Source organism: Petromyzon marinus, chromosome 52 (genome assembly GCF_048934315.1).
Source record: "Petromyzon marinus isolate PM22_M1 ecotype Great Lakes invasive population chromosome 52, UKy_Petmar_22M1.pri1.0, whole genome shotgun sequence".
Lineage (NCBI taxonomy): Eukaryota > Metazoa > Chordata > Hyperoartia > Petromyzontiformes > Petromyzontidae > Petromyzon > Petromyzon marinus.
In genome coordinates this window covers 482131-509860 of record NC_133718.1, presented here as the reverse complement: position 1 = coordinate 509860, position 27730 = coordinate 482131, and the positions used below count along the sequence as shown (strand labels likewise).

At 59.6% G+C, this 27730-nt stretch overlaps 1 protein-coding gene across 1 annotated transcript; it reads right to left on the bottom strand.

Moving 5' to 3' along the window:
- Positions 1–22: 22 nt before the first annotated feature.
- Positions 23–27730, bottom strand: LOC116953500 (urokinase-type plasminogen activator-like). The gene is made up of 14 exons (XM_076075047.1): positions 27441–27730; positions 22636–22669; positions 22039–22144; positions 16690–16766; positions 11813–11905; positions 7948–8085; positions 7204–7623; positions 6599–6770; positions 5734–5828; positions 4496–4724; positions 1973–2109; positions 1291–1440; positions 777–919; positions 23–575 (listed from the first exon to the last, which is right to left on the bottom strand). Exons 1-14 carry the CDS (start codon positions 27519–27521, stop codon positions 351–353), a joined length of 2100 nt encoding a protein of 699 aa, XP_075931162.1. The 5' UTR covers positions 27522–27730; the 3' UTR covers positions 23–350.

Here is a 27730-nt window from a genome sequence, read left to right as displayed (position 1 = left end):
AAATCCTCAACGGCTGTAGTGATGGGGAGCACCAGAGGCACTCTGTAAAACTCGCTGCTAAAAATCCTCTCCGGTAAAAATTCTCCCCGCAGACCCAGCGTCTCTCCCGCCTGGGGACGCTGTGATTTAGTGAGAGTTAAAGTAGCCGAGAATTATTTTGTACGTTTTCTATTGGTGCTATTGGACCGCATGGACGTATTGGTGAATCATGACTGTTGGTGCCGTTTCACTGTGGCGACACGCACGCACCACACACGCACCACACACCCCCACACGCAAACCCTCCATCCAGGTGAACACAGCAGGAAGTTGAAGGTGCCTGGCCGTCACGAAGATGAACGCGGCGTTAGTTACGCCGAACCGGTGGCACCGCCGGCGGCGCTCCCCGTGGCGGCCGTGCCGTTGTCGCCCATGCTGCTGCGGATCCACGTGACGAAGGCGGACACCCGCGTGTACACGCCGGGCCAGTACTTCTCCCCGCAGCCCCGGCCGCTTGACACGATGCCGTGCAGCACGCTCAGCTCCTCGCCTCCCGCGGCCTGCACGGCGCACGTCAGCGGGCCCCCCGAGTCTCCCTGGGTGGGGAGGAAGGGGGAGGTGGATACGTAGAGCGCACGTGGCGGTGGGGGGGGGCGATGGGAGTGGGTGGAGCCGGTGGAGCGGTGGGGGCGGTGGGGGAGCAATGAGGGCGGAGGGGGCAGACGGAGCGGTGGGAGCAGCGGGGGCAGGGGAAGAGGAGGGAGTGGAGGCAGCACGTGATTGGGATGTGTGTGTACCTTGCAGGCATCGGGGCCCCCGTGCTCCCAGTTGCCGGCACACAGCATGCCGGCCGTGAGCCGCCCATCGTAGCCCTGGCTGCTGTTGCAGGCGTCCATGTCGACGACTCGCACCTCGGCCTCCTGCAGCACCGGCGTCGTGGCTGTGGCACCGACGCGCACGGCGCGATACAAAGCGACGCAAGCGACGCGGTACGCAGCGGCGCGAGCACGGTGCGCGCCATGCACCACTGTGACGCCACGGGCCGAGCGCCGCGATCCACCACACACACACACACACACCCGTGTGTGTGTGTGTGTCTGACTCACGAGTTTAGGTGCCGTTTCACTGTGGCGACACGCACCCCACACGCGCCCCACACGCGCCGCACACATACCTCGCAAACACGTACCCCACGCACGCACCCACGCACGCACACGCACACACACCCTACGCGCACACACCCTATGCACAAACACACGCCGCATTCCTGTCCCGGCTGCTCTGTGTGGATGGCTGTGGTGGTGCACTGACCCCCGTGGTATCCCCTGGCGCCCCAGCCGGAGATGTGACACAGCGTCCCGGGCGGCGCCGGCTCGGCGGCCTCGGGCAGGCAGACCGGCACCACCTCCACGGCGCTGCGGGTGGCACACTCGCCCGCGTCCCCCCGCAGACGCAGTAGCGCTACGCACGCACGCACACACGCACGCACACACACGCATACACACGCACATGCACGCACGCACACACACACGCACGCACACACGCACGCACACACACGCATACACACGCACACACAATGATCCCCCGTGTAGCTTTAACAGACTGTAGGGGCAAGTGCTGTTAGCGAGCACCCATTAAGGCTGGCACGAGGCGGTGGGTCGCCAGCACCGCATCCGACCGCCTTTGTCTGCAAAATGTTCATGTATACACCCCGCACCGGGGAATGATATGAGGACGAGTAGACCTCGGGGGAGGCCCAGGACCGGTTGAGATATTCATCACCGATGCCTGTGGCCGTGAGCGGGAATCGAACTCGGGTCACCGGCCCACGTAGCACGGCCTACGCTGACCGCTGCGCCACCGCCCTCCCACAGCCACGCACAGCGCAGAGACGCACGCACACACAGACAGCCGTGCGGACCGTGCCAGAGTCGTCTCTGGACCAGCATCTTCCCGGTGCCAGCGTCGTACCCATGCCAAGCACAGCGCCTACCTATGTCGGCGTCGTGGCTCCCCTCGGAGTAGTTGGGATGCACGATGACCTTGGAGACGTTGAAGTCCTGCTCGCCGCTCTCATGAGTGTAGAGCTTCCTCTTGCCGAGGCGAACCAAGTAGCTGCCTGCGGGCTTCCTGCACACAGCACAGTGCCAGGGGCAGCGGAGAGCCGCGAGGGGCTGCTGTTACTTATTGATTCGACCCGGTCAGAGGGATGGAGTAGGTCTAGTGTTGGTCACTAGTTGATTAGGGGTGAGGTAGGTCTAGTGTTGGTCACTAGTTGATTAGGGATGAGGTAGGTCTAGTACTGGTCACTAGTTGATTAGTGGTGGGGTAGGTCTAGTGTTGGTCACTAGTTGATTAGGGCTGAGGTAGGTCTAGTGTTGGTCACTAGTTGATTAGGGGTGGGGTAGGTCTAGTGTTGGTCACTAGTTGATTAGGGGTCAGGTAGGTCTAGTGTTGGTCACTAGTTGATTAGGGATGAGGTAGGTCTAGTACTGGTCACTAGTTGATTAGTGGTGGGGTAGGTCTAGTGTTGGTCACTAGTTGATTAGGGCTGAGGTAGGTCTAGTGTTGGTCACTAGTTGATTAGGGGTGGGGTAGGTCTAGTGTTGGTCACTAGTTGATTAGGGGTCAGGTAGGTCTAGTGCTGGTCACTAGTTGATTAGGGGTGAGGTAGGTCTAGTGCTGGTCACTAGTTGATTAGGGATGAGGTAGGTCTAGTACTGGTCACTAGTTGATTAGTGGTGGGGTAGGTCTAGTGTTGGTCACTAGTTGATTAGGGCTGAGGTAGGTCTAGTGTTGGTCACTAGTTGATTAGGGGTGGGGTAGGTCTAGTGTTGGTCACTAGTTGATTAAGGGGTGAGGTAGGTCTAGTGTTGGTCACTAGTTGATTAGTGGTGGGGTAGGTCTAGTGTTGGTCACTAGTTGATTAGGGCTGAGGTAGGTCTAGTGTTGGTCACTAGTTGATTAGGGGTGGGGTAGGTCTAGTGTTGGTCACTAGTTGATTAGGGGTGAGGTAGGTCTAGTGTTGGTCACTAGTTGATTAGGGGTGGGGTAGGTCTAGTGTTGGTCACTAGTTGATTAAGGGGTGAGGTAGGTCTAGTGTTGGTCACTAGTTGATTAGTGGTGGGGTAGGTCTAGTGTTGGTCACTAGTTGATTAGCGGTGGGGTAGGTCTAGTGTTGGTCACTAGTTGATTAGGGGTGGGGTAGGTCTAGTGTTGGTCACTAGTTGATTAAGGGGTGAGGTAGGTCTAGTGTTGGTCACTAGTTGATTAGGGGTGAGGTAGGTCTAATGCTGGTCACTAGTTGATTAGCGGTGGGGTAGGTCTAGTGTTGGTCACTAGTTGATTAGGGGTGGGGTAGGTCTAGTACTGGTCACTAGTTGATTAGGGGTGGGGTAGGTCTAGTACTGGTCACTAGTTGATTAGTGGTGGGGTAGGTCTAGTGTTGGTCACTAGTTGATTAAGGGGTGAGGTAGGTCTAGTGCTGGTCACTAGTTGAATAGGGGCGGGGTAGGTCTAGTGTTGGCCACTAGTTGATTAAGGGGTGAGGTAGGTCTAGTGCTGGTTACTAGTTGATTAGGGGTGGGGTAGGTCTAGTGCTGGTCACTAGTCGATTAGAGGTGGGGTAGGTCTAGTACTGGTCACTAGTTGATTAGGGGTGAGGTAGGTCTAGTGTTGGTCACTAGGTGATTAGGGGTGGGGTAAGCCGAAATACTGGTGACTAAGTGACAGTCATTTCTCTACACAGTCCCTTATCACCAGTCAGTCAGCCAGTCAGCCAGTCACTCAATAAAAGCCGCTACTTATCAGAAGAACAATGAATCAGAAGGCTTACCCCCTTCACCCATTCTTTTCAGGTCACGGAAGGGGCGATGCCATCAGGCCACCGTGTCGTGACCCTCTGCCTCCGACCACATTGGAAGCTTCAACGAGAAGTTTACAATGGAAAATGCCGCCCTGCCAACCATTACCGGTGACGGTTGCCGATGGCGATTCCCCTGAAGTTGCCCGAGCGGATCGTGGCCTTCAGAATTGTCTGAGCACCGCTGTCGGCGATTTCTCTCGAGTATGGGGAGGGCTTCGACAGCGGAGGGGCGCTGCGATTGCTAGGAGATGTTAACTTCTTCGCCTGGTATGCAGGAGGTCTTTGGTTCGATCCCGACCTTCACGCGTACAGCATATCTGCAGTTTGCGTGTCTCTCTTTCTCCCCGTGGTCGTGTTGATTTTTCTCCAGGTCCTCCGGTTTTCCCCTCCACATTCAGAATCAACGTCACACGTTCAGGGTATTTGGCTGCTGCTAAAAATGTCCTCTTGATGACGAAGCAACTTCGTTGCCCTATCACTTGTAATGGCTTCTGAAAAAGAGCTTAAAAGAGCTCAGTGCGCCTTACCTGGTAAAACTTTTTTTTTAAAATATTTTAGCTATTTTAGATCAGGTGCTGGTCGCTCTGCACCCATTGGTCTCTCTCGTGCTCCGTCTGTCACGAGCAGCTGGGGCCGAGACGCGGCGCGCACCTGGGGAAGAAGCAATGGGCGGCGGTGAGCACCCAGCAGGGGTGCACCAGCGCCCCGCCGCACCGGTGCACCGACGCCCCCTCACCACGCAGCTGCACCGAGGCCTGCCAGGGCCGGGCGCCCAGGCCGGCTTCACGGCCCTTCACCACGCGCACGCGCAGCGTCCCCAGCCACGTGCGCCCGCATGCGGCGGCTGCGCCGTCGCCGCGAGACCCCTGCTGCTTCTGCCCTTCACAAAGACAAAAAGGCAAAGATCCCCCGTATAGCCTTCACAGACTGTTTGGGGGCAAGTGCTGTTAGCGAGCACCTATTGAGGCCGGTACGGTGCACGAGGGGGTGAGTGGCCAGCACCACGCCCAGCCGCCTTTGTCTTCCCCAGTTGCGATGATTACACACCGCACCAGCTACCCGTTTGTGCCCGAGTTCGACCTAGTGGAGGCCCAGGATCGGTTCCAATTATCGTCACCGAACGGGAATCGAACCCAGGCCGCCGGGTTCATCGTGCAGCGCGCTGGCCCCGCTCCACTACCACCAACAACAGCCGTTCACCACTAAGCGGCGGTGACCGCAGCGCTAAGTGCACTTTGAGGCTATCACGGTAAAGTGTCGAAGGCTCGTTATACTGACAGGAGGTCACGGGACAGACCCAGCAGGTGCCACGGGTTGACTAACTGAGGTAACCAGCAGATGCACCACCTGTGCCCCCTACTGAGCCAACTTGCTGCATTTTAGCCGTCCGGCGTGCCGCTCGTTGTTGTGAGCGTGACTCCTCCGCCCTCCGCTATTGCTGGAGGGCGACTGCCTCCAACTGCCCTGCAGCGTCCTTCACGAGCCTCCTCAATACATGGAGGTCGTACTTGACACTGCTGGTACCGGTCACCGGCAAGTTCACTCAGCTCCACATCCTCTCCAATCAGCAAATGCTCGCACAGCACACGTCATAGCCTACACAACGAACAGTCTTCGTTCGGTTCTTCTGGTCCAAACCAGATAAAGAACCGACGAGACAAAGATACTCGTATAGTCTTAAACAGGTTGTTGGGGCGAGTGCTGTTAGCGAGTAGCAGCTATCATGAAGGCCAGCACGGCACACGAGGGGATGATGCAGCCACTACCACGCCCGGCCGCCTTTGCCTCCCCAGTGCTCATTTGAGGCCTGCGGTGACGTCACCACAGCCCTCGTACCAGGCTAGGTGCACATATCGCGAGAACGGGCGACGCGATGCTGTGTGTGAGACCTTGGCACTGCTGCAGCTTGCAGTGAGCCCAGTCGATCTTGCGGTTGTTTCTGTTTATAAAGTAGCACCAGGGCTTGGTGCCGCCATCGGGGTTCCTGCACCGACACACGGCAGCGGGGTGGGGGGGCTCCGGGTCACGAGGGAGCCCACGGGAAGGAAGTTTGACAACAATATCCGTGTGCGATCCACCAACCCTCGCTGCTGCCTCCGCAGCACCGGGTTACGGGCAGCCACGTTGCAGCGTGGCCGCCGCCAATCGCAGCCGGCTATATCCTGCACCCGGGCCCAAGGAACCTTCCAGACGGGCGGTCCTCCCTCCTATGGCTGCCCGTCAAGTGTTCCCCCGCCACAGAATCTACACTGATCCCGGAAGAATCCGATGAGCCGTGAAGCTCTTTTTTTATGAATGTGAAAACAACAATATTGCGTGCGGCGCCGTCTGGCCGTGGCGCACGGCGCTCCGGTCCCCGTGGGAGCGACCGCGGCGAGCGGCGCCGCGGGCATGGCGGCGCGGAGAACGAGCGCGGGACGGCGAGCCGCTCCGACGTGCGGCCGCCGCGTCGGCCGCCGCCGATCCGTACGCGGCCGCATCGTGCGCACGCGCTGCCCATTGTGGTGTGCAAAGTGACGTTGGCTGTACGGTGTGGCCGGGGCTGTGCGGGGTGGCCGGTGTTGTGCGGTGTGGCCGTTCTACGCGGTGTGATCCCGTTGCGTGGCGCGGCAAAACTCTGCAGGATGGCCGGGCTGTGCGGCGTGTCCAGGTTGTGTGGCGGGGCCAAGCCGTGTGGTGTGTCCGGTGTGGCCAGGACTGTGCGTTGTGGCCGCTCCCCGTGCGGTGTGGCGTGGCTGCGTGGCGTGATTGCACCGGCAGTAGTTGTGGTCTCCGATCCCAGAGGCCCGTGCCTGGGCGCTGAACGCGCTGTGGTGCTGCCGTAGAACCAGCGGCGAGTTCCAGTGCAAGCAACGCCTCCTGCCCTCCGTGACGCTCATGGTGCCACGATAGTCGGAGCCCTTCCCTTGGTAACAGTCGCCCTTCACTGTGGATCAAAGACAAAGATCCCACGTGTAGCCTTAACAGACTGTTGGGGGAAAGTGCTGTTAGCGACCACCTATGAAGGCCGACATGGCACACGAGGGGGAGGGTGGTCAGCACCACGCCCGGCCGCCTTTGTCTCCCCAGTCGACCTAATGGAAGACCAGGACCTGTTCAGATAATCGCCACTGGTGTTGGTCGTGAGCGGGAATCGATGCACTACCACTCCCCACTCACGTACTGTCCCACACGGGCACACACACGCGCACACACACACACACGTGCACACACACGGGCAGACACACACACACGTGCACACACACACGTGCACACACACACACACGCGCACACACACACACACGTGCACACACACGGGCACACACACGCGCACACACACGCGCACACACACACACACGTTTGTGCGCGGCGTGGCTCACGTAAGTTGCAGTGGAGACCGTGGAACTTGCTAGGGCAGGCGCACGTGACGGCACGGCGATGCGACCTGTCCCGCACCACGAAGCAGGCGCCGCCGTTGAGGCAAGGGTTGGGCTGCACGCACGGGTCTCTCTGGACTGAGGAGCCAGGGAAGGGATCACTCACGTTGGCGACCCACGCGGGCGACCCAGGTGGGTGACCCACGCGGGCAACCCAAGTGGGCGACGCAAGTGGGGGGACGGTGGAGTTGGAGGGGGTGGAGGTGGAGGGGGTGGAGGTGGAGGGGGTGGCGGACTCGCTCATCCCGCAGTGCGGGCCCCAGAAACCCAGCTGGCACCGGCACTTAGGCCGTGCCGGGTCGTCCAAGCGGAGCAGGCAGGCCCCTCTGAAGCGGCACGTCCCTCGCTGGCACGGGTTCCTCACTGCAAGGCAAGCGGAGGAGGGGGCTCGCCGGCTCGCGCCACGGGCACAACGTCCGGCCGGACGCGTGCCGAGGAGAGCGAGCGGCGCCCCCCCCCAGCCGTGTGTTCAGCGAATGGCTCCCAAAGATGACGTTCATGCAACTACGCGGGCGACGTGTTGTTACTACTTTTTATTTAGATTTTTTTTAATTTATTAGTGGGCGCCACGGTGGTCAGATGTTGTTGTGGAGGTGATGGTAGTGGTTGTGGTGGTGGTGATTGTGGAGGGAAAGGTGGTGGTGGTGGTGGTGGTGGACGTGGTGGAGGTGGTTGTGATCGGCTCACCCATGTGGCAGTTTTTCCCATGGAAGGGTGGGCGGCACGTGCAGACCGGTTCCGCGCCCGTTAGCTTCCGCCCGGGGTGTCCCACTTTCACTTTGCAGACCCCTCCAAACAGACATGTCATCCCCTTGCAGGGGCCGTCTGCGTTAACACGCGCACACACGCACACACGCACACAGATACACCCTCTTCAACACAGACGGTGTTGAACTCATCTGCTCTTGTGCGCGATGGCGGCAGCAGCAGCAGCGCTGTGGTCCAGGATCTCGATGCCAATGCCGAGGTCAGATGCTGCTGCTCGTCACGATGAGAGAGAGGCAGAGAGAGACAGAGAGAGAGACAGAGAGAGCTTCAGCAGAGTAAGTGTCGTGTCGCTCTTCCTCCTCCATTGAAGGAGCGCAGACCACAGCGGGTTGACTACACGGCCCATCGTGCGGGTTGCATGGCCACAATTACACTATTGTGGCCTGGCTTTAATGTATCTCCGTGTCTCTGAGTCTCTACGTATCTCTATATGACTCTATGGGTCTCTATATGACTCTACGTGTCTCTATCAATCGATGTGGGTTTACTTTTTGGGTTGCATGTCCACAATGACACTGCTATGATTTGTGTCTTTACATTCTTGTAACATTTCCATTCATGAAAGAGATGCGCACACGATATCGTACATCACGTGCAGATATCTGAGGAGAGTCGCACCTCACTCATCAGGGAGACATTCAAAGGGCACCCCCAGTGGCAGCTGTCTCCATGCGCCGCAAGGTGTCTCGGCGCCTGACCTGCGAGCGGGGATGATTGCTGCTGTGTGGTCTCGCCGAGGGCACCCCCAGGGGCAGATGGCCCAGTGCAGCACGAGGTGACTCAGCACCTGGCTACTGTAATGCGACCCCTGCTGAGTGCAACGGCTGTGACACATACCCTGCTGTGACCTTCACCCTGCTGTGACCTTCACCCTGACACACACCCTGCTGTGACCTTCACCCTGACCTACACCCTGCTGTGACCTTCACCCTGACCTACACCCTGCTGTGACCTTCACCCTGACACACACCCTGCTGTGACCTTCACCCTGACACACACCCTGCTGTGACCTTCACCCTGACCTACACCCTGCTGTGACCTTCACCCTGACACACACCCTGCTGTGACCTTCACCCTGACCTACACCCTGCTGTGACCTTCACCCTGACACACACCCTGCTGTGACCTTCACCCTGACCTACACCCTGCTGTGACCTTCACCCTGACCTACACCCTGCTGTGACCTTCACCCTGACACACACCCTGCTGTGACCTTCACCCTGACCTACACCCTGCTGTGACCTTCACCCTGACCTACACCCTGCTGTGACCTTCACCCTGACCTACACCCTGCTGTGACCTTCACCCTGACCTACACCCTGCTGTGACCTTCACCCTGACACACACCCTGCTGTGACCTTCACCCTGACCTACACCCTGCTGTGACCTTCACCCTGACACACACCCTGCTGTGACCTTCACCCTGACCTACACCCTGCTGTGACCTTCACCCTGACACACACCCTGCTGTGACCTTCACCCTGACCTACACCCTGCTGTGACCTTCACCCTGACCTACACCCTGCTGTGACCTTCACCCTGACACACACCCTGCTGTGACCTTCACCCTGACCTACACCCTGCTGTGACCTTCACCCTGACCTACACCCTGCTGTGACCTTCACCCTGACCTACACCCTGCTGTGACCTTCACCCTGACCTACACCCTGCTGTGACCTTCACCCTGACACACACCCTGCTGTGACCTTCACCCTGACCTACACCCTGCTGTGACCTTCACCCTGACACACACCCTGCTGTGACCTTCACCCTGACCTACACCCTGCTGTGACCTTCACCCTGACACACACCCTGCTGTGACCTTCACCCTGACACACACCCTGCTGTGACCTTCACCCTGACCTACACCCTGCTGTGACCTTCACCCTGACCTACACCCTGCTGTGACCTTCACCTTGTCTGCACGTGATCACAAACCACAGGGACGGATGGGGTGCTCCATTTTGCTCAGGGCGCCACGGTGGCTATGAGATGTTGACCACCTCGCCTTGTATACAGGTGGCGGATTCGACCCCGACCCTGACGACTGCTGAATATTTATTTGCGTGTCTCTTCCCGTGGACGCGTGGACTTTTTTCGTGGTCCTCAGGTTTTTCCCCTTCACATTTAGAATCACATCAACGCGTTTAGAGCATTTGGCTGCTATAACATTGCCACGTGATAAGCCACTTTCGTTGACCTATCATTTGTGCCCAGGTCGCTTCTGAAAAAAGAGCTAGACAGCTCAGTGGGCCTTACCTCGTAAAAAAAGATTCACTCCACAAATTAGGGGGTGATTCGTTGTGATCATCCTCCGAGGTCACTGGGAAACCGAGCCCAGCAGTCGTCTTCCCTTCATACGATCATCTCATTGCACCATCTGAACTCCAGAGTTGTGTATGTGTGCATGCTCCGTGTGTGTGTCTGTGTGTGTGTGTGCCTGCTATGATATGGGGAACGGTTAGTGCTGCGCTACGAACCCTGTAACCCGGATTCGATTCCCGCTCACGGCAAACACCATTGACGATTATCTGAACCGGTCCTCGGCCTCCCCTAGGTCGACTCAGACTCAAATGAGTACCTGGTGAGGTGTGTAAACATCGCCACCGGGGAGGCAAAGGCGTTGAGTGATTGTGAGTGAGTGGGTCAGTGAGTGGGTGTGTGTCAGTGAGTGGGTCAGTGAGTGGGTGTGTGTCAGTGAGTGGGTCAGTTAGTGGGTGTGTGTGTGAGTGAATGGGTCAGTGAGTGTGTGTGTGAGTGGGTCAGTGAGTGGGTCAGTGAGTGGGTGTGTCAGTGAGTGGGTCAGTGAGTGGGTGTGTGTGAGTGAATGGGTCAGTGAGTGTGTGTGTGTGAGTGGGTCAGTGAGTGGGTGTGTGTGAGTGAATGGGTCATTGAGTGGGTGTGTGAGTGGGCGTGTGAGTGCGTCAGTGAAAGGGTCTGTGAGTGGGCGTGTGTGTGTGAGTGCTCGTGTGAGTGTGTGTGAGTGGGCGTGTGAGTAGGTGTGAGTGGGTGCGAGTGAGTGGGTCAGTGAGTGGGTGTGTGTGCGTGTGAGTGAGCGAGTCAGTGAGTGGGTGTGTGAGTAGGCGTGAGTGTAAGTGTGTCAGTGAATGGGTCTGTGAGTGGGCGTGTGTGTGAGTGGGCGTGTGTGTATGAGTGGGTGTGTGAGTGGGTGTGTGAGTGAGTGGGTCAGTGAGTGTGTGTGTGAGTGGGCGTGTGAGTGTGTGTGAATGGGCGTGTGAGTGTGTGTGAGTGTGTGTGAGTGGGCGTGTGTGTGAGTGAATGGGTCAGTGAGTGTGTGAGTGGGCGTGTGCGTGTGAGTGGGCGTGTGTGTGAGTGAATGGGTCAGTGAGTGTGTGAGTGTGTGTGAGTGGGCGTGTGTGTGTGAGTGGGCGTGTGTGTGAGTGAATGGGTCAGTGAGTGTGTGAGTGGGCGTGTGTGTGAGTGAATGGGTCAGTGAGTAGGTGAGTGTGAGTGCGGTTAACGCTACGCTTCGCTATGAACCTGGCGACCCGACTTCGATTCCCACTCACGGCCAACACCAGTGACGATTATCTGAACCAGTCCCGGGCCTCCCCTAGGTCGACTCAGCCTCAAATGAGTACCTGGTACGATGTGTAAATATCGTCACTAGGTAGACAAAGGCGGCCGGGCGTGGTTGTTGGCCACCCACCCCCTCGTGTGCCGTGCCGGCCTTCATAGGTCCTCGCTAAAAACCACTTGCCCTAAAGGTCTATTCAGGCTATACTGGGGATCTTTGTCTTTGCCTGCTATGATGGGTCATTACCTTTACTGGAGTGATCCAACACATTCAGCACGTTCGAATCGTCCTCTTCATCATCGTCGTAGTCTTTATTGTTGTTTTGATCATCGTAATCATCTTAACGAGAGGATACAATGACGGTTAGAAATCAGAGTCACGTGACAGACAGGAGCGTCTTCGTGTTTTTATTGATTGAATTATCGTAATTGTTGACGTGGATAAGCAACGTTCAGCCTGAAGTCGCTTTACAAGAATGCCCGGCGGGTGAAGGTGGGGGGGGGGACGAAGGTGGGGGGGCGGAGGTGGGTGAAGGTGGGGGGAGGGAGGAGGTGGGGGGGGGCGGAGGTGGGGGGGACGAAGGTGGGGGGGCAAAGGTGGGGGGGGCGGAGGTGGGAGGGCGGAGGTGGGAGTGGGTGAAGGTGGGGAGGTGCGAAGGTGGGGGGGTGAAGTTGGGGGGGACGAAGGTGGGGGGGGTGAAGGTGGGGGGGTGAAGGTGGGGGGGGTGAAGGTGGGGGGGGCGGAGGTGGGGGGCGGAGGTAGAGTGGGTGAAGGTGGGGGGGGGCGAAGGTGGGGAGGGTGAAGGTGGGGGGGGTGAAGGTGGGGGGGGGCGAAGGTGGGGGGGACGAAGGTGGGGGGGGTGAAGGTGAGGGGGTGAAGGTGGGGGGGTGAAGGTGGGGGGGGGGTGAAGGTGGGGGGGGGGGCGAAGGTGGGGGGTGAAGGTGGGGGGGCGAAGGTGGGGGGGGCGAAGGTGGGGAGGTGAAGGTGGGGGGGGTGAAGGTGGGGGGGGTGAAGGTGGGGGGGTGAAGGTGGGGGGGAGAAGGTGGGGGGGGTGAAGGTGGGGGGGCGAAGGTGGGGGGGGTGAAGGTGGGGGGGTGAAGGTGGGGGGGTGAAGGTGGGGGGGTGAAGGTGGGGGGGGTCAAGGTGGGGGGGTCAAGGTGGGGGGGGTCAAGGTGGGGGGGGTCAAGGTGGGGGGGTCAAGGTGGGGGGGTGAAGGGTGGGGGGGTGAAGGTGGGGGGGTGAAGGTGGGGGGGCGAAGGTGGGGGGGGGCGAAGGTGGGGGGGTGAAGGTGGGGGGGTGAAGGTGGGGGGGGTGAAGGTGGGGGGTGAAGGTGGGGGGTGAAGGTGGGGGGGGTGAAGGTGGGGGGGGTGAAGGTGGGGAGGGTGAAAGTAGGGGGGGTGAAGGTGGGGGGGCAAAGGTGGGGGGGACGAAGGTGGGAGGGCGAAGGTGGGGGGGTGAAGGTGGGGGGGGTGAAGGTGGGGGGGTGAAGGTGGGGGGGTGAAGGTGGGGGGGGTGAAGGTGGGGGGGACGAAGGTGGGGGGGGGCGAAGGTGGGGAAGGTGAAGGTGGGGGGGGGGGGGTGAAGGTGGGGGGGGGGTGAAGGTGGGGGGGCGAAGGTGGGGGGGGTGAAGGTGGGGGGGCAAAGGTGGGGGGGACGAAGGTGGGGGGGGTGAAGGTGGGGGGGCGAAGGTGGGGGGGACGAAGGTGGGGGGGGCGAAGGTGGGGGGGTGAAGGTGGGGGGGCGAAGGTGGGGGGGTGAAGGTGGGGGGGTGAAGGTGGGGGGTGAAGGTGGGGGGGGTGAAGGTGGGGGGGTGAAGGTGGGGGGGAGAAGGTGGGGGGGGTGAAGGTGGGGGGGCGAAGGTGGGGGGGGTGAAGGTGGGGGGGGTGAAGGTGGGGGGGTGAAGGTGGGGGGGTGAAGGTGGGGGGGTGAAGGTGGGGGGGGTCAAGGTGGGGGGGTCAAGGTGGGGGGGTCAAGGTGGGGGGGGTCAAGGTGGGGGGGGGGGTCAAGGTGGGGGGGTCAAGGTGGGGGGGTCAAGGTGGGGGGGGGTGAAGGTGGGGGGGTGAAGGTGGGGGGGTGAAGGTGGGGGGGCGAAGGTGGGGGGGTGAAGGTGGGGGGGTGAAGGTGGGGGGGGTGAAGGTGGGGGGTGAAGGTGGGGAGTGAAGGTGGGGGGGGTGAAGGTGGAGGGGGGTGAAGGTGGGGAGGGTGAAAGTAGGGGGGGTGAAGGTGGGGGGGCAAAGGTGGGGGGGACGAAGGTGGGAGGGCGAAGGTGGGGGGGTGAAGGTGGGGGGGGTGAAGGTGGGGGGGTGAAGGTGGGGGGGTGAAGGTGGGGGGGGTGAAGGTGGGGGGGACGAAGGTGGGGGGGGGCGAAGGTGGGGAAGGTGAAGGTGGGGGGGGGGGTGAAGGTGGGGGGGGGGGGGTGAAGGTGGGGGGGCGAAGGTGGGGGGGGTGAAGGTGGGGGGGCAAAGGTGGGGGGGACGAAGGTGGGGGGGGTGAAGGTGGGGGGGGCGAAGGTGGGGGGGACGAAGGTGGGGGGGGCGAAGGTGGGGGGGTGAAGGTGGGGGGGCGAAGGTGGGGGGGCGAAGGTGGGGGGGTGAAGGTGGGGGGTGAAGGTGGGGGGGTGAAGGTGGGGGGGGTGAAGGTGGGGGGGGTGAAGGTGGGGAGGGTGAAAGTAGGGGGGGTGAAGGTGGGGGGGCAAAGGTGGGGGGGGACGAAGGTGGGAGGGCGAAGGTGGGGGGGTGAAGGTGGGGGGGGTGAAGGTGGGGGGGCGAAGGTGGGGGGGGCGAAGGTGGGGGGGTGAAGGTGGGGGGGTGAAGGTGGGGGGGGGTCAAGGTGGGGGGGTCAAGGTGGGGGGGGTCAAGGTGGGGGGGGTCAAGGTGGGGGGGTCAAGGTGGGGGGGTGAAGGTGGGGGGGGTGAAGGTGGGGGGGTGAAGGTGGGGGGGTGAAGGTGGGGGGGCGAAGGTGGGGGGGGGCGAAGGTGGGGGGGGGGCGAAGGTGGGGGGGTGAAGGTGGGGGGGTGAAGGTGGGGGGTGAAGGTGGGGGGTGAAGGTGGGGGGGGTGAAGGTGGGGGGGGTGAAGGTGGGGAGGGTGAAAGTAGGGGGGGTGAAGGTGGGGGGGCAAAGGTGGGGGGGACGAAGGTGGGAGGGCGAAGGTGGGGGGGTGAAGGTGGGGGGGGTGAAGGTGGGGGGGTGAAGGTGGGGGGGTGAAGGTGGGGGGGGTGAAGGTGGGGGGGACGAAGGTGGGGGGGGGCGAAGGTGGGGAAGGTGAAGGTGGGGGGGGGGGTGAAGGTGGGGGGGGGGGGGGTGAAGGTGGGGGGGCGAAGGTGGGGGGGGTGAAGGTGGGGGGGACGAAGGTGGGGGGGGTGAAGGTGGGGGGGCGAAGGTGGGGGGGACGAAGGTGGGGGGGGCGAAGGTGGGGGGGTGAAGGTGGGGGGGCGAAGGTGGGGGGGTGAAGGTGGGGGGGTGAAGGTGGGGGGTGAAGGTGGGGGGGGTGAAGGTGGGGGGGTGAAGGTGGGGGGGAGAAGGTGGGGGGGTGAAGGTGGGGGGGCGAAGGTGGGGGGGGTGAAGGTGGGGGGGGTGAAGGTGGGGGGGTGAAGGTGGGGGGGTGAAGGTGGGGGGGTGAAGGTGGGGGGGGTCAAGGTGGGGGGGTCAAGGTGGGGGGGTCAAGGTGGGGGGGGTCAAGGTGGGGGGGGGTCAAGGTGGGGGGGTCAAGGTGGGGGGGTGAAGGTGGGGGGGGGGTGAAGGTGGGGGGGTGAAGGTGGGGGGGTGAAGGTGGGGGGGCGAAGGTGGGGGGGGCGAAGGTGGGGGGGTGAAGGTGGGGGGGTGAAGGTGGGGGGGTGAAGGTGGGGGGGGTGAAGGTGGGGGGTGAAGGTGGGGGGTGAAGGTGGGGGGGGTGAAGGTGGGGGGGGGGTGAAGGTGGGGAGGGTGAAAGTAGGGGGGGTGAAGGTGGGGGGGCAAAGGTGGGGGGGACGAAGGTGGGAGGGCGAAGGTGGGGGGGTGAAGGTGGGGGGGGTGAAGGTGGGGGGGTGAAGGTGGGGGGGTGAAGGTGGGGGGGGTGAAGGTGGGGGGGACGAAGGTGGGGGGGGGCGAAGGTGGGGAAGGTGAAGGTGGGGGGGGGGGGTGAAGGTGGGGGGGCGAAGGTGGGGGGGGGGTGAAGGTGGGGGGGCAAAGGTGGGGGGGACGAAGGTGGGGGGGGTGAAGGTGGGGGGGCGAAGGTGGGGGGGACGAAGGTGGGGGGGGCGAAGGTGGGGGGGTGAAGGTGGGGGGGCGAAGGTGGGGGGGCGAAGGTGGGGGGGTGAAGGTGGGGGGTGAAGGTGGGGGGGGTGAAGGTGGGGGGGGTGAAGTTGGGGGGGGTGAAGGTGGGGAGGGTGAAAGTAGGGGGGGTGAAGGTGGGGGGGCAAAGGTGGGGGGGGACGAAGGTGGGAGGGCGAAGGTGGGGGGGTGAAGGTGGGGGGGGTGAAGGTGGGGGGGCGAAGGTGGGGGGGGCGAAGGTGGGGGGGTGAAGGTGGGGGGGTGAAGGTGGGGGGTGAAGGTGGGGGGGGGGTGAAAGTGGGGGGGCGAAGGTGGGGGGGACGAAGGTGGGGGGGACGAAGGTGGGGGGGGGCGAAGGTGGGGGGGTGAAGGTGGGGGGGCGAAGGTGGGGGGGTGAAGGTGGGGGGGTGAAGGTGGGGGGTGAAGGTGGGGGGGGGTGAAAGTGGGGGGGACGAAGGTGGGGGGGGGCGAAGGTGGGGGGGTGAAGGTGGGGGGGCGAAGGTGGGGGGGTGAAGGTGGGGGGGTGAAGGTGGGGGGTGAAGGTGGGGGGGGTGAAGGTGGGGGGGGTGAAGGTGGGGGGGTGAAGGTGGGGGGGGTGAAGGTGGGGGGGTGAAGGTGGGGGGGGTGAAGGTGGGGGGGCGAAGGTGGGGGGGGCGAAGGTGGGGGGGTGAAGGTGGGGGGGGCGAAGGTGGGGGGGTGAAGGTGGGGGGGTGAAGGTGGGGGGTGAAGGTGGGGGGGGGGTGAAGGTGGGGGGCGAAGGTGGGGGGGACGAAGGTGGGGGGGGGGCGAAGGTGGGGGAACGAGACGACCCCGGCGCCCCTCGAGCCCACGAGGAGGAGGCCTCTCGCACCGCGGGGCCGCCCATCGCTCTCTCACCTCCAGCCACGACGATCGGCGCCCGCGCGCAGTAGCGCCACCTCCTGTCCGAGTCCACGTTGGCCGTGAGGCCGCACCTGGCGGGCACGGGGGGGGGGGGGGGTGTAAGGCACGGGGGGGGGGGGCACGGGGGGGGTGTAAGGCACGGGGGGGCACGGGGGGGGGGGTGGAGGGCACGGGGGGGGTGTAAGGCACGGGGGGGGCACGGGGGGGCACGGGGGGGGTGTAAGGCACGGGGGGGGCACGGGGGGGGGGGTGGAGGGCACGGGGGGGGGACGGGGGGGGGTGGAGTCGCGCGTGATCAGCGGCGGTGACCGTCTTGCTGCGTTCACGGAGTCTTTCGGTGTCCCCGTCTTAGCGACGGCCTTCGCTCCCCTCTGGCTTGTTCCCCCTCTGCCGCCAGTCCAACGGCGATCTGTTGCCGCCCCGAACCGCATAATTATTACTCTTTGGTTCTTTCGTATTCTTATCATCGCTCTCATTCATGACTAAGAGTCACTCCGTTGGGCAGCGCGCACACACACGCGGCGACACAGCCTCCACGCTGGCTGTGAAACTCGCGCAGGCCAAAGTGAATGGTTGTTTGTGAGATGTTTCATGCGAGTCTGTTCTAACGCTACAACAGACTGCTATGTTGATTCGCTACGCCAAAACAACATTAGACCATTAAAAAGTTGTTTCTTTCGATGTCCGATCTGGCGGTGCCGTGGGAAGATTGATCAATTCCGCGGGCTGAGTCGTTGAGAGAATTTACCAACAACGCGCAATCAGTGGCGACACTTCGCTGGGTGATCGAGATGGTCACCTCGGGGTCAAGTGGCACGCGAACCCCCCCCCCCCCCCGTGTCCGCTTTACTTTAGTCGCCTTGTCGCATCACAGCGCCGCCCCGCGCTATCGAAATGATGGCTCCCGACATAGCACCGCGTTGCCCAGACGGTCGCGATCAATCAGTGATGAGATCCGCTTAGTCCGGGAAAGGCGATCAATCAGTGATCACATCCGCTTAGTCGGGGAAAGGCGATCAATCAGTGATCACATCCGCTTAGTCCCGGAAAGGCGATCAATCAGTGATCACATCCGCTTAGTCCGGGAAAGGCGATCAATCAGTGATCACATCCGCTTAGTCGGGGAAAGGTGATCAATCAGTGATCACATCCGCTTAGTCCGGGAAAGGCGATCAATCAGTGATCACATCCGCTTAGTCCGGGAAAGGCGATCAATCAGTGATCACATCCGCTTAGTCCGGGAAAGGTAATCAATCAGTGATCACATCCGCTTAGTCCGGGAAAGGCGATCAATCAGTGATGACATCCGCTTAGTCCGGGAAGAGGCCTCTCTCACTGAGCCCCGGGATGGGGGTTTGGCTTCTGCTTCTTCCAGGAGGGATCTGCTGTGATAAGGGAGTGTTTGGCCAAATGTGGGCTCCCTCGCACATGTAGGGGTGTTGGGGGAAGGTAACACACCATGGTGGCTACAACCACGTCCGCTATAGCCCCGCCCTCAGTGGTGTACGGGTATAAAGGGCGGGGAGCCAGAGAGCTCGAGGCAGTGTGTGGGGGCCAAGAATGAAGAACCAGTGAAGAAGGAAGGCCGGCGAGATAGACCCTGGGACTTCCCTGACCGCTGTCCTTTTGAGGGCCGGCACGGCAAGCCGGTGGTGCGGCCCCAGAGCCTCAGAGCCGGAGCCCTTTTAAGGGTCGGTCTGGTTGGTGGGGTGTCCGTGACCCGTGCTTGACCAGGGCCAGTTCAGATAGCCTCCTCTAGCGCCTGTAGCGGAGGAACTGGGAGCACATGAATTAAGCTAGATAGCCTAGGGGGTGTCCCAGCGTGTGTACGGGTGAAGGGGGCGTTACCCCTTCCAGTGTAACCCTTGTTAAGCTTGAATAAACAGTGCTGGCTCTACTCCACCGTCTCCGTGTCCCGTGAACAAACTACACACGTGTGAGAGAGAGAGAGGGAGGAGACCAGAGAGGGGTGAATATTTACGAGAGAGAACGCGCCGCGTGTTTAAACATCTCGACATATCGGGACCGCCGGCCCCCCACCCTGGGAAGTCACTCGATCCGCTTCTGAGAGTTCCACCAATCTGTGCGTGATCCACCAACCCTCGCCTGAATCACGCAGCAACCGCCACCACAACCACAGCAGCCACCATAACCATAGCAGCCACCACAACCATAGCAGCCACCACAACCACAACAGCCACAACCACACAGCAGCAGCCATCACCACAACCACACAGCAGCCACCACAACAACCACAGCCACCACCACAACCACAACAGCCACCATAACCACAGCCACCACCACAATCACAGCCGCCACCACAACCACGGCAGCCACCACAACCACAGCAGCCACCACCACAACCACAGCAGCCACCACAATCACAGCAGCCACAACCTAAGCCACCACCACAACTACAGTTACCACCACAACCACAGCCACCACCACAACCACAGCAGCCACCAACACAACCACAGCCACAACCACAGCCACCACAACCACAGCAGCCACAACCACAGCAGCCACCACAATCACAGCAGCCACAACCACAGCCACCACCACAACCACAGCCACCACAACCACACAGCAGCCACCACCACAACCACAGCCACCACCACAACCACAGCAGCCACCACCACAACCACACAGCAGCCACCACCACAACCACAGCAGCCACCACCACAACCACACAGCAGCCACCACCACAACCACCACCACAACCACAACGGCCACCACAACCACAGCCACCACAATCACAGCAGCCACAACCACAGCCACCACCACCACCACAGCCCCCACCACAACCACAGCAGCCACCACAATCACAGCAGCCACAACCACAGCCACCACCACAACCACAGCCACCACAACCACACAGCAGCCACCACCACAACCACAGCCACCACCACAACCACAGCAGCCACCACCACAACCACACAGCAGCCACCACCACAACCACAGCCACCACCACAACCACACAGCAGCCACCACCACAACCACCACCACAACCACAACAGCCACCACAACCACAGCCACCACCACAACCACAGCCACCACCACAACCACACAGCAGCCACCACCACAACCACACAGCAGCCACCACCACAACCACAACCACCACCACAACCACAACAGCCACCACAACCACAGCCACCACAATCACAGCAGCCACAACCACAGCCACCACCACCACCACAGCCCCCACCACAACCACAGCAGCCACCACAATCACAGCAGCCACAACCACAGCCACCACCACAACCACAGCCACCACAACCACACAGCAGCCACCACCACAACCACAGCCACCACCACAACCACAGCAGCCACCACCACAACCACACAGCAGCCACCACCACAACCACAGCCACCACCACAACCACACAGCAGCCACCACCACAACCACCACCACAACCACAACAGCCACCACAACCACAGCCACCACCACAACCACAGCCACCACCACAACCACACAGCAGCCACCACCACAACCACAGCAGCCACCACCACAACCACAGCAGCCACCACCACAACCACAGCAGCTACCACAATCACAGCAGCCACAACCACAGTCACCACCACAACCACAGCCCCCACCACAACCACACAGCAGCCACCACCACAACCACCACCACAACCACAACAGCCACCACAGCCACCACCACAACCACACAGCAGCCACCACCACAACCACAGCAGCCACCACCACAACCACAGCAGCCACCACAATCACAGCAGCCACAACCACAGTCACCACCACAACCACAGCCCCCACCACAACCACACAGCAGCCACCACCACAACCACAGCAGCCACCACAACCACAGCCACCACCACAACCACAGCCACCACCACAACCACAACAGCCACCACCACAATCACAGCAGCCACCACAACCACAGCAGCCACCACCACAACCACAGCCACCACCACAACCACAGCAGCCACCACCACAACCCTACAGCGGCCACCACCACTAAAGGCCGGTGGTCGGTGCTGCACCACCACCACCACGATGCAGCCTCCCATTGGGGAAGCCGTGTGGACGAGCTCCCCCACAACAAGAGAGCAAAGATTCAATGTCAGACGTAATAGCAAGAGTTAATATGATGACTACATAGAATAACGTCAACTTGTAGCTCTCGCAGAGAGAGGGAGCGGGGAGGCAGCAGAGGCCAGCGCCACAAATTAAAACTATCGACGATTCTCATTTTACCATCGCCAGCTAAGGGCCACTGAGCCATGCAGCTCTTCTCGAGAAGCGATATGGCCACAAACGACAGCTCAATGAAGTGGCTCGTCACGTGGAGATGTTCAGAGAGCCACGTGCAGCGCGTCCAACACCGCAGGCGGGTCGGGAGACGCGAAGCCGCACCTGTGTGCTGTGTGTTGTGCTGCGTGGTATGCTGTGCTGTGTGCTGTACTGCGTGGTATGTGGGCGCTGTGTGCTGTGCTGCGTGGTATGCTGTGCTGTGTGCTGTACTGCGTGGTATGTGGGCGCTGTGTGTTGTACTGTGTGGTATGTGGGCGCTGTGTGTTGTACTGCGTGGTATGTGGACGCTGTGTGTTGTACTGCGTGGTATGTGGGCGCTGTGTGTTGTGCTGTGTGGTATGTGGGCGCTGTGTGCTGTGTGGTATGTGGGCGCTGTGTGCTGTGTGGTATGTGGGCGCTGTGTGCTGTACTGCGTGGTATGCTGTGCTGTGTGCTGTACTGCGTGGTATGTGGGCGCTGTGTGCTATGCTGCGTGGTATGTGGGCGCTGTGTGCTGTGTGGTATGTGGGCGCTGTGTGGTGTACTGCGTGGTATGTGGGCGCTGTGTTGTATTGTGTGGTATGTGGGCGCTGTGTTGTACTGTGTGGTATGTGGGCGCTGTGTTGTACTGCGTGGTATGTGGGCGCTGTGTGTTGTGCTGTGTGGTATGTGGGCGCTGTGTGTTGTGCTGTATGGTATGTGGGCGCTGTGTTGTACTGTGTGGTATGTGGGCGCTGTGTTGTACTGCGTGGTATGTGGGCGCTGTGTGTTGTGCTGTGTGGTATGTGGGCGCTGTGTTGTACTGTGTGGTATGTGGGCGCTGTGTTGTACTGCGTGGTATGTGGGCGCTGTGTGGTGTACTGTGTGGTATGTGGGCGCTGTGTGTTGTGCTGCGTGGTATGTGGGCGCTGTGTGTTGTGCTGCGTGGTATGTGGGCGCTGTGCTGCGTGGTATGTGGGCGCTGTGTGTTGTGCTGCGTGGTATGTGGGCGCTGTGCTGCGTGGTATGTGGGCGCTGTGTGTTGTGCTGCGTGCTGTGCTACGAGGTGCGCGCTGCCGTGCCACGTGCTGCTGTGCTGCTGTGCTGCCCACCACTGGAGGCCCAGCGTGTCCTGCAGACACTCGGGGTGCGACTCGTTCCGGTAGACGAACGGGAAGTGGCACACGGCCGTGCCATCCGTCGACTGCTCCACGCCGGCTTCACACACACGTGCAGGCAAATGCAAAGGTCCCCCGGTGTAGCCCACACAAGGCTGTTGGGGCAAGTGCTGTGAGCGAGTAGCGACTACGAAGGCCGGCGGTGGGTGGCCAGCACCTAGCCCGGCCGCCTTTGTCTCCCAACTCCCGGTGTTTTATACGCACCCCACCAGGTACTCATCTGAGGCTGAATCAACCTAAAGGAGGCCCAGAACCAGTTGAGATAAATCGTCACAGGTGATGGCCGTGAGCGGGAGTAGAACTCGGATCCACCACCGGGTTCGTAGAGGCAGCGCGCGAACCGCTCCACTCTACCGCTCCGCACGCGAGCGCTCGCGTGCGGTGATAACCAATCGCAGGCAAGCAGCTCGTGCGTTCATCGTGCGGCTTGCGTCGTGGCTACGGCCGCTGCTGGCCGCGAGCACCCCACCGGGTCGCAATGCGGAGCGCGACTCTCACGGCATGGAGCTGGCAGGGAGGGCGCTAACTCACCGGGAGGAGGTGCCACCAGCACCGACCGCTGGACCTGCAAGGCACGGACAGATTGGCAACGTCTGGTAACTCGACATGCAGCAGCCAATGGGACCACGATTCAGAGTTGATGTTTGGGTTACCTGGCCATGTCATTAAGACCCTCCAGCACCCGATACAGCCAAACTAATGATGATCACGCGGTGTACAAGCGTTTAACGACGCACCCGATTATCATTGTTTCAGCTCACACACGCACTCGCACACCCACTCACTGGCCCATTCACTCACACACACGCAATCACTGACCCACTCACTCACACACACACACACGCCTACTCACACACCCACTCACTGATCCACTCACTCACACACCCACTCACTCACACGCCCACTCGCACACCCACTCACTTACCCACTCACTCACTGACACACCCACTGACCTACTCACTCACACACCCACTCACTGACCTACTCACTCACACACCCACTCACTCACTGACACACTCACTGACACACCCACTCACTGACCCACTCAATCACACACTTACACACCCACTCACTTACACTCACACGCCCACTCGCATACCCACTCACTGACCCACTCACACACCCACTCATTCTCACACTCACTCACCAACTCACTGACCTACTCACTCAAACTCAGTCACACAATCACTCAACCACCGACCCACTTACCCACACACCCACTGTGTGTAGCATACTGTGTGCCACCCTGCCTGGTATGCTGTGTGGCATGCTGCCTGTGTATGGGCATGCTGTGCCACACCGATGGGACATTAAATATTTACTCAAGATTGCGGGACAGTGTCGCAATCCCTGTGGAAGATCCACATTCTAAACGTGCGCTGACACCACTGAATCCAAACTCAACGGGCACCCCAAAGCAGTGCGCCTCCCAATCATCATCAATCACCCGACTGAAGGCGATGGCCGCGACGCGAGCGTGCAGGCGGTGCAACTGCGCCAGGGGGCGCCACGCAATCCCAGCTCTAACATCGAGAGAGAAATGAAGCCCTAAATAATAATGGTGAACTCGTAACGCGTGCAGAGTTCGCTCTTTGCTCTCCGAAAGAGGGGGGGGCGACTCTTCAGGGACGCGTGGAGCAGCGACCACGGACGAGGAGCAGGAAGGCAGGAGCAACAGAAGCCACAATGTGGAGAGGAGCCGGCGCTACCAACAACTGTCCAAGCTCTGTGGTCCTCTTATATATGAAGATGTTTATCGACCAATTAATGAGAGTTTATGTGTGGGGGGGGGGGGGGAATCGGAGCACCTGGAGAAATCCCGAAGAGTATAGAGGGGGAAACACTGTTGACTACACAATCCGCAAAGCCATCACCCCAACCGCGAGGAAGGAGCCATCTGAAAATCCAATCAAAACCATCACCTTACCTTACATAGCAGAGATAACCAAAAAGATTTCCAAAATCTTGAACAAACACAAGATCCAGGTCCGATTTAACACACTGCATAAAATTCGTGACCTGATCCCGTCTGTGAAGGACGAGATTCCTGACATGCAATATCCCGGCGTCTACAAACTAACAGCAGTTACATTGGGGAAACTAAACGACATGTCTCGGACCGTGTTCGTGAAATATGGCAGATCTGAAATACGGCAGGACCAATACTTCTGCCGCTGCTGATCATTACTTTAATGCAGCTGGCTCACATGAAATTGATTTCTCTAAGACGATGGTACTTTGCAAGCCGACTGGCTATCAACAAAGATTCGTTCACGAAGCCATCCATATATACAGACACAATTCAACCGAGACGACGGTTTTAAACTCAGCAATCATTGGAAAGATGTCATCAACCACTTTGGGTCGTGACTTGATTTGTGTTTTCCTGTCAACCCCTACCGTCAGCAGTGTGGATGGGTGTAGCGAGGTGTAATTCCCCCCCCCCCCCAATCTCTACCCCCCCTCTCCCCCCTATCTCTGCTCCCCTCTCTCTCCCCCTGTCTCTGCCCCCTCCCCCATTGTCTGCTCCTACATTAGCGCTGGCTGACTGGCTGCCCCGCCCATGCTCACCTCCTCCCAACTCCCCCTTTGTTTCGCTCCTGCATTAGCGTGTTGCTTGCTGCGCGGCTCTTTCCCCGCCCACTCACTTTGTAACCCTTAGAAGCAGTTGCATTCGGAGGCTTGTCCCCTCTTTTCTCTCCGCCTGATGAAGACTGCTTGTGTTGCGACCGAAACGTCGTAAGTTTTTTTGCTTTTATTATTTTCAATTTATTTTTAAGTTTTAATTTTTATTGTGGGTTTTTTGCATTTATTTTTAATATTTAAATTTTGTATTCGAATTTTATTTGATTATTTTTCTTTTCTTTTTTTTGTTTTCTATCTACGTGACTTTACCGAAAGAACCAAAAATCGGGGAAACTGTGTCCCACACAGATGGAGCAGATGGAGATTAGTCCACACTTTTTTCTGTACCACCGCCTCCTGGCGAGTCAGGGTACGGCTCCTCCCCGACGCCCATGGCTAGAAATGGAGCTTCACAACGTCTGTGCAGTGATCCGCCAACCCTTGCTGCTGCCTCCACGGCGCTGGGTCAAAGGTCACGTGCAGCGTAGGCATCACCACCAACACCCTGACTGCCCGCTGCTGCCACACGAATCTCTCCCCTACCCATCCACCGTGACGCTGCAACCCTCCTGGAAGTCTCGCGAATTGAGTAGAACGGTCGCCTCCTCGTTTGCCAGGACGTTAGGAACATCCCTCGTCATCACTTGAAGTCACGCAAGCCAGTACATCCAGTACATCCAGTACATCAAGCACATCCAGTACATCCAGCACATCCAGTACATCCAGTAGATCCAGCACATCCAGTACATCCAGTACAGCCAGTACATCCAGTACATCCAGCACATCCAGCACATCCAGTACATCCAGTACATCCAGCACATCCAGTACAGCCAGTACATTCAGTACAGCCAGTACATCCAGTACATCCAGTGCAGCCAGTACAGCCAGTGCAGCCAGTACATCCAGTGCAGCCAGTACAGCCAGTACAGCCAGTACACCTAGTACATCCAGTACAGCCAGTACATCCAGCACATCTAGTACATCCAGTACAGCCAGTACATCCAGTACATTCAGTACAGCCAGTACATCCAGTACATCCAGTAAAGCCAGTACATCCAGTACAGCCAGTACATCCAGTACATCCAGTACAGCCAGTACATCCAGTACAGCCAGCAAATCCAGCACATCCAGTACAGCCAGTACAGCCAGTACATCCAGTACAGCCAGCACATCCAGTACATCCAGCACATCCAGTACAGCCAGTACATCCAGTACATCCAGTAAAGCCAGTACAGCCAGTACATCCAGTACAGCCAGCACATCCAGCACATCCAGTACAGCCAGTACATCCAGTACATCCAGTACAGCCAGTAGAGCCAGCACATCCAGTACATCCAGTACAGCCAGTACAGCCAGCACATCCAGTACATCCAGTACATCCAGCACATCCAGTACATCCAGTATATCAAGTACAGCCAGTACATCCAGTACAGCCAGTACAGCCAGTACATCCAGTACATCCAGCACAGCCAGTACATCCAGTACATCCAGTACAGCCAGTAGAGCCAGCACATCCAGTACAGCCAGTACAGCCAGCACATCCAGTACAGCCAATACATCCAGTACATCCAACACATCCAGCACATCCAGTACATCCAGTACATCCAGTACATCCAGCACATCCTGTACATCCAGTACATCCAGCACATACAGTACACCCAGTACATTCAGTACATCCAGCACATCCAGTGCAGCCAGTACAGCCAGCACATCCAGTACATCCAGTACATCCAGCACATCCAGTACATCCAGTACAGCCAGTACATCCAGCACATACAGTACAGCCAGCACATCCAGTACATCCAGTACAGCCAGTACATCCAGCACATCCAGTATAGCCAGTACATCCAGTACAGCCAGTACATCCAGCATATCCAGTACAGCCAGTACAGCCAGTACATCCAGTACAGCCAGCACATCCAGTACATCCAGTACATCCAGCACATCCAGCACATCCAGTACATCCAGCACATCCAGTACATCCAGTACAGCCAGTACATCCAGCACATCCAGTACAGCCAGCACATCCAGTACATCCAGTACAGCCAGTACATCCAGTACATCCAGCACATCCAGTATAGCCAGTACATCCAGTACAGCCAGTACATCCAGCACATCCAGTACAGCCAGCACATCCAGTACATCCAGTACAGCCAGTACATCCAGCACATCCAGTATAGCCAGTACAGCCAGCACATCCAGTACAGCCAGTACAGCCAGCACATCCAGTACATCCAGTACATCCAGCACATCCAGCACATCCAGTACATCCAGTACATCCAGCACATCCAGTACATCCAGTACAGCCAGTACATCCAGTACATCCAGTACAGCCAACACATTCAGCACACCCAGTACAGCCAGCACAGCCAGTAGAGCCAGGACAGCTAGGCCGTACAGCCAACACAGCCAGCACAACCAACACAGCCAGTAGAGCCAGGACAGCCAGTAGAGCCAGGACAGCCAGTACAGCCAACACAGCCGAAAGTAGCGAACACAGCTAATAAAGCCAGTACAGCCAGTAGAGCTTACACAGAAAGTACAGTCAACACCGTCGGTACAGCCAACCCAGCCAGCACAACCAACACATCCAGACCAGCCAGGACAGCCAACACAGTTAGGACAGTTCGCACAGCCAGCCAGCACAGCCAGCCCTATAGTAAGATGCTGAGCACAGGTGATGTGGAGGTGGTGGGTAGCCCCTCCCTCACCTGAGACTGGAGGCAGATACCTGGGCTGACGAGCCAGGAGACGAGCCCCGGGAACATCCACAACCCTACCGCAGTCCACATCGTCGCACTTGTCTGCCTTCGAGAGCTGCCGCTATGCTGCAGATTGTGCGGGATTACACAATCTATCAATCAATACATGACGAGAACGCATGTGTGTAATTGTTGTGTGTGTGTCTAATAGTTGTGTGCGTGTGTGTGTCAGCGTGTATGTCTATGTCTGGTAAAACAACCCCCTACCTCTCCGTGGTGCCGGACAGGCAACGCTGTCA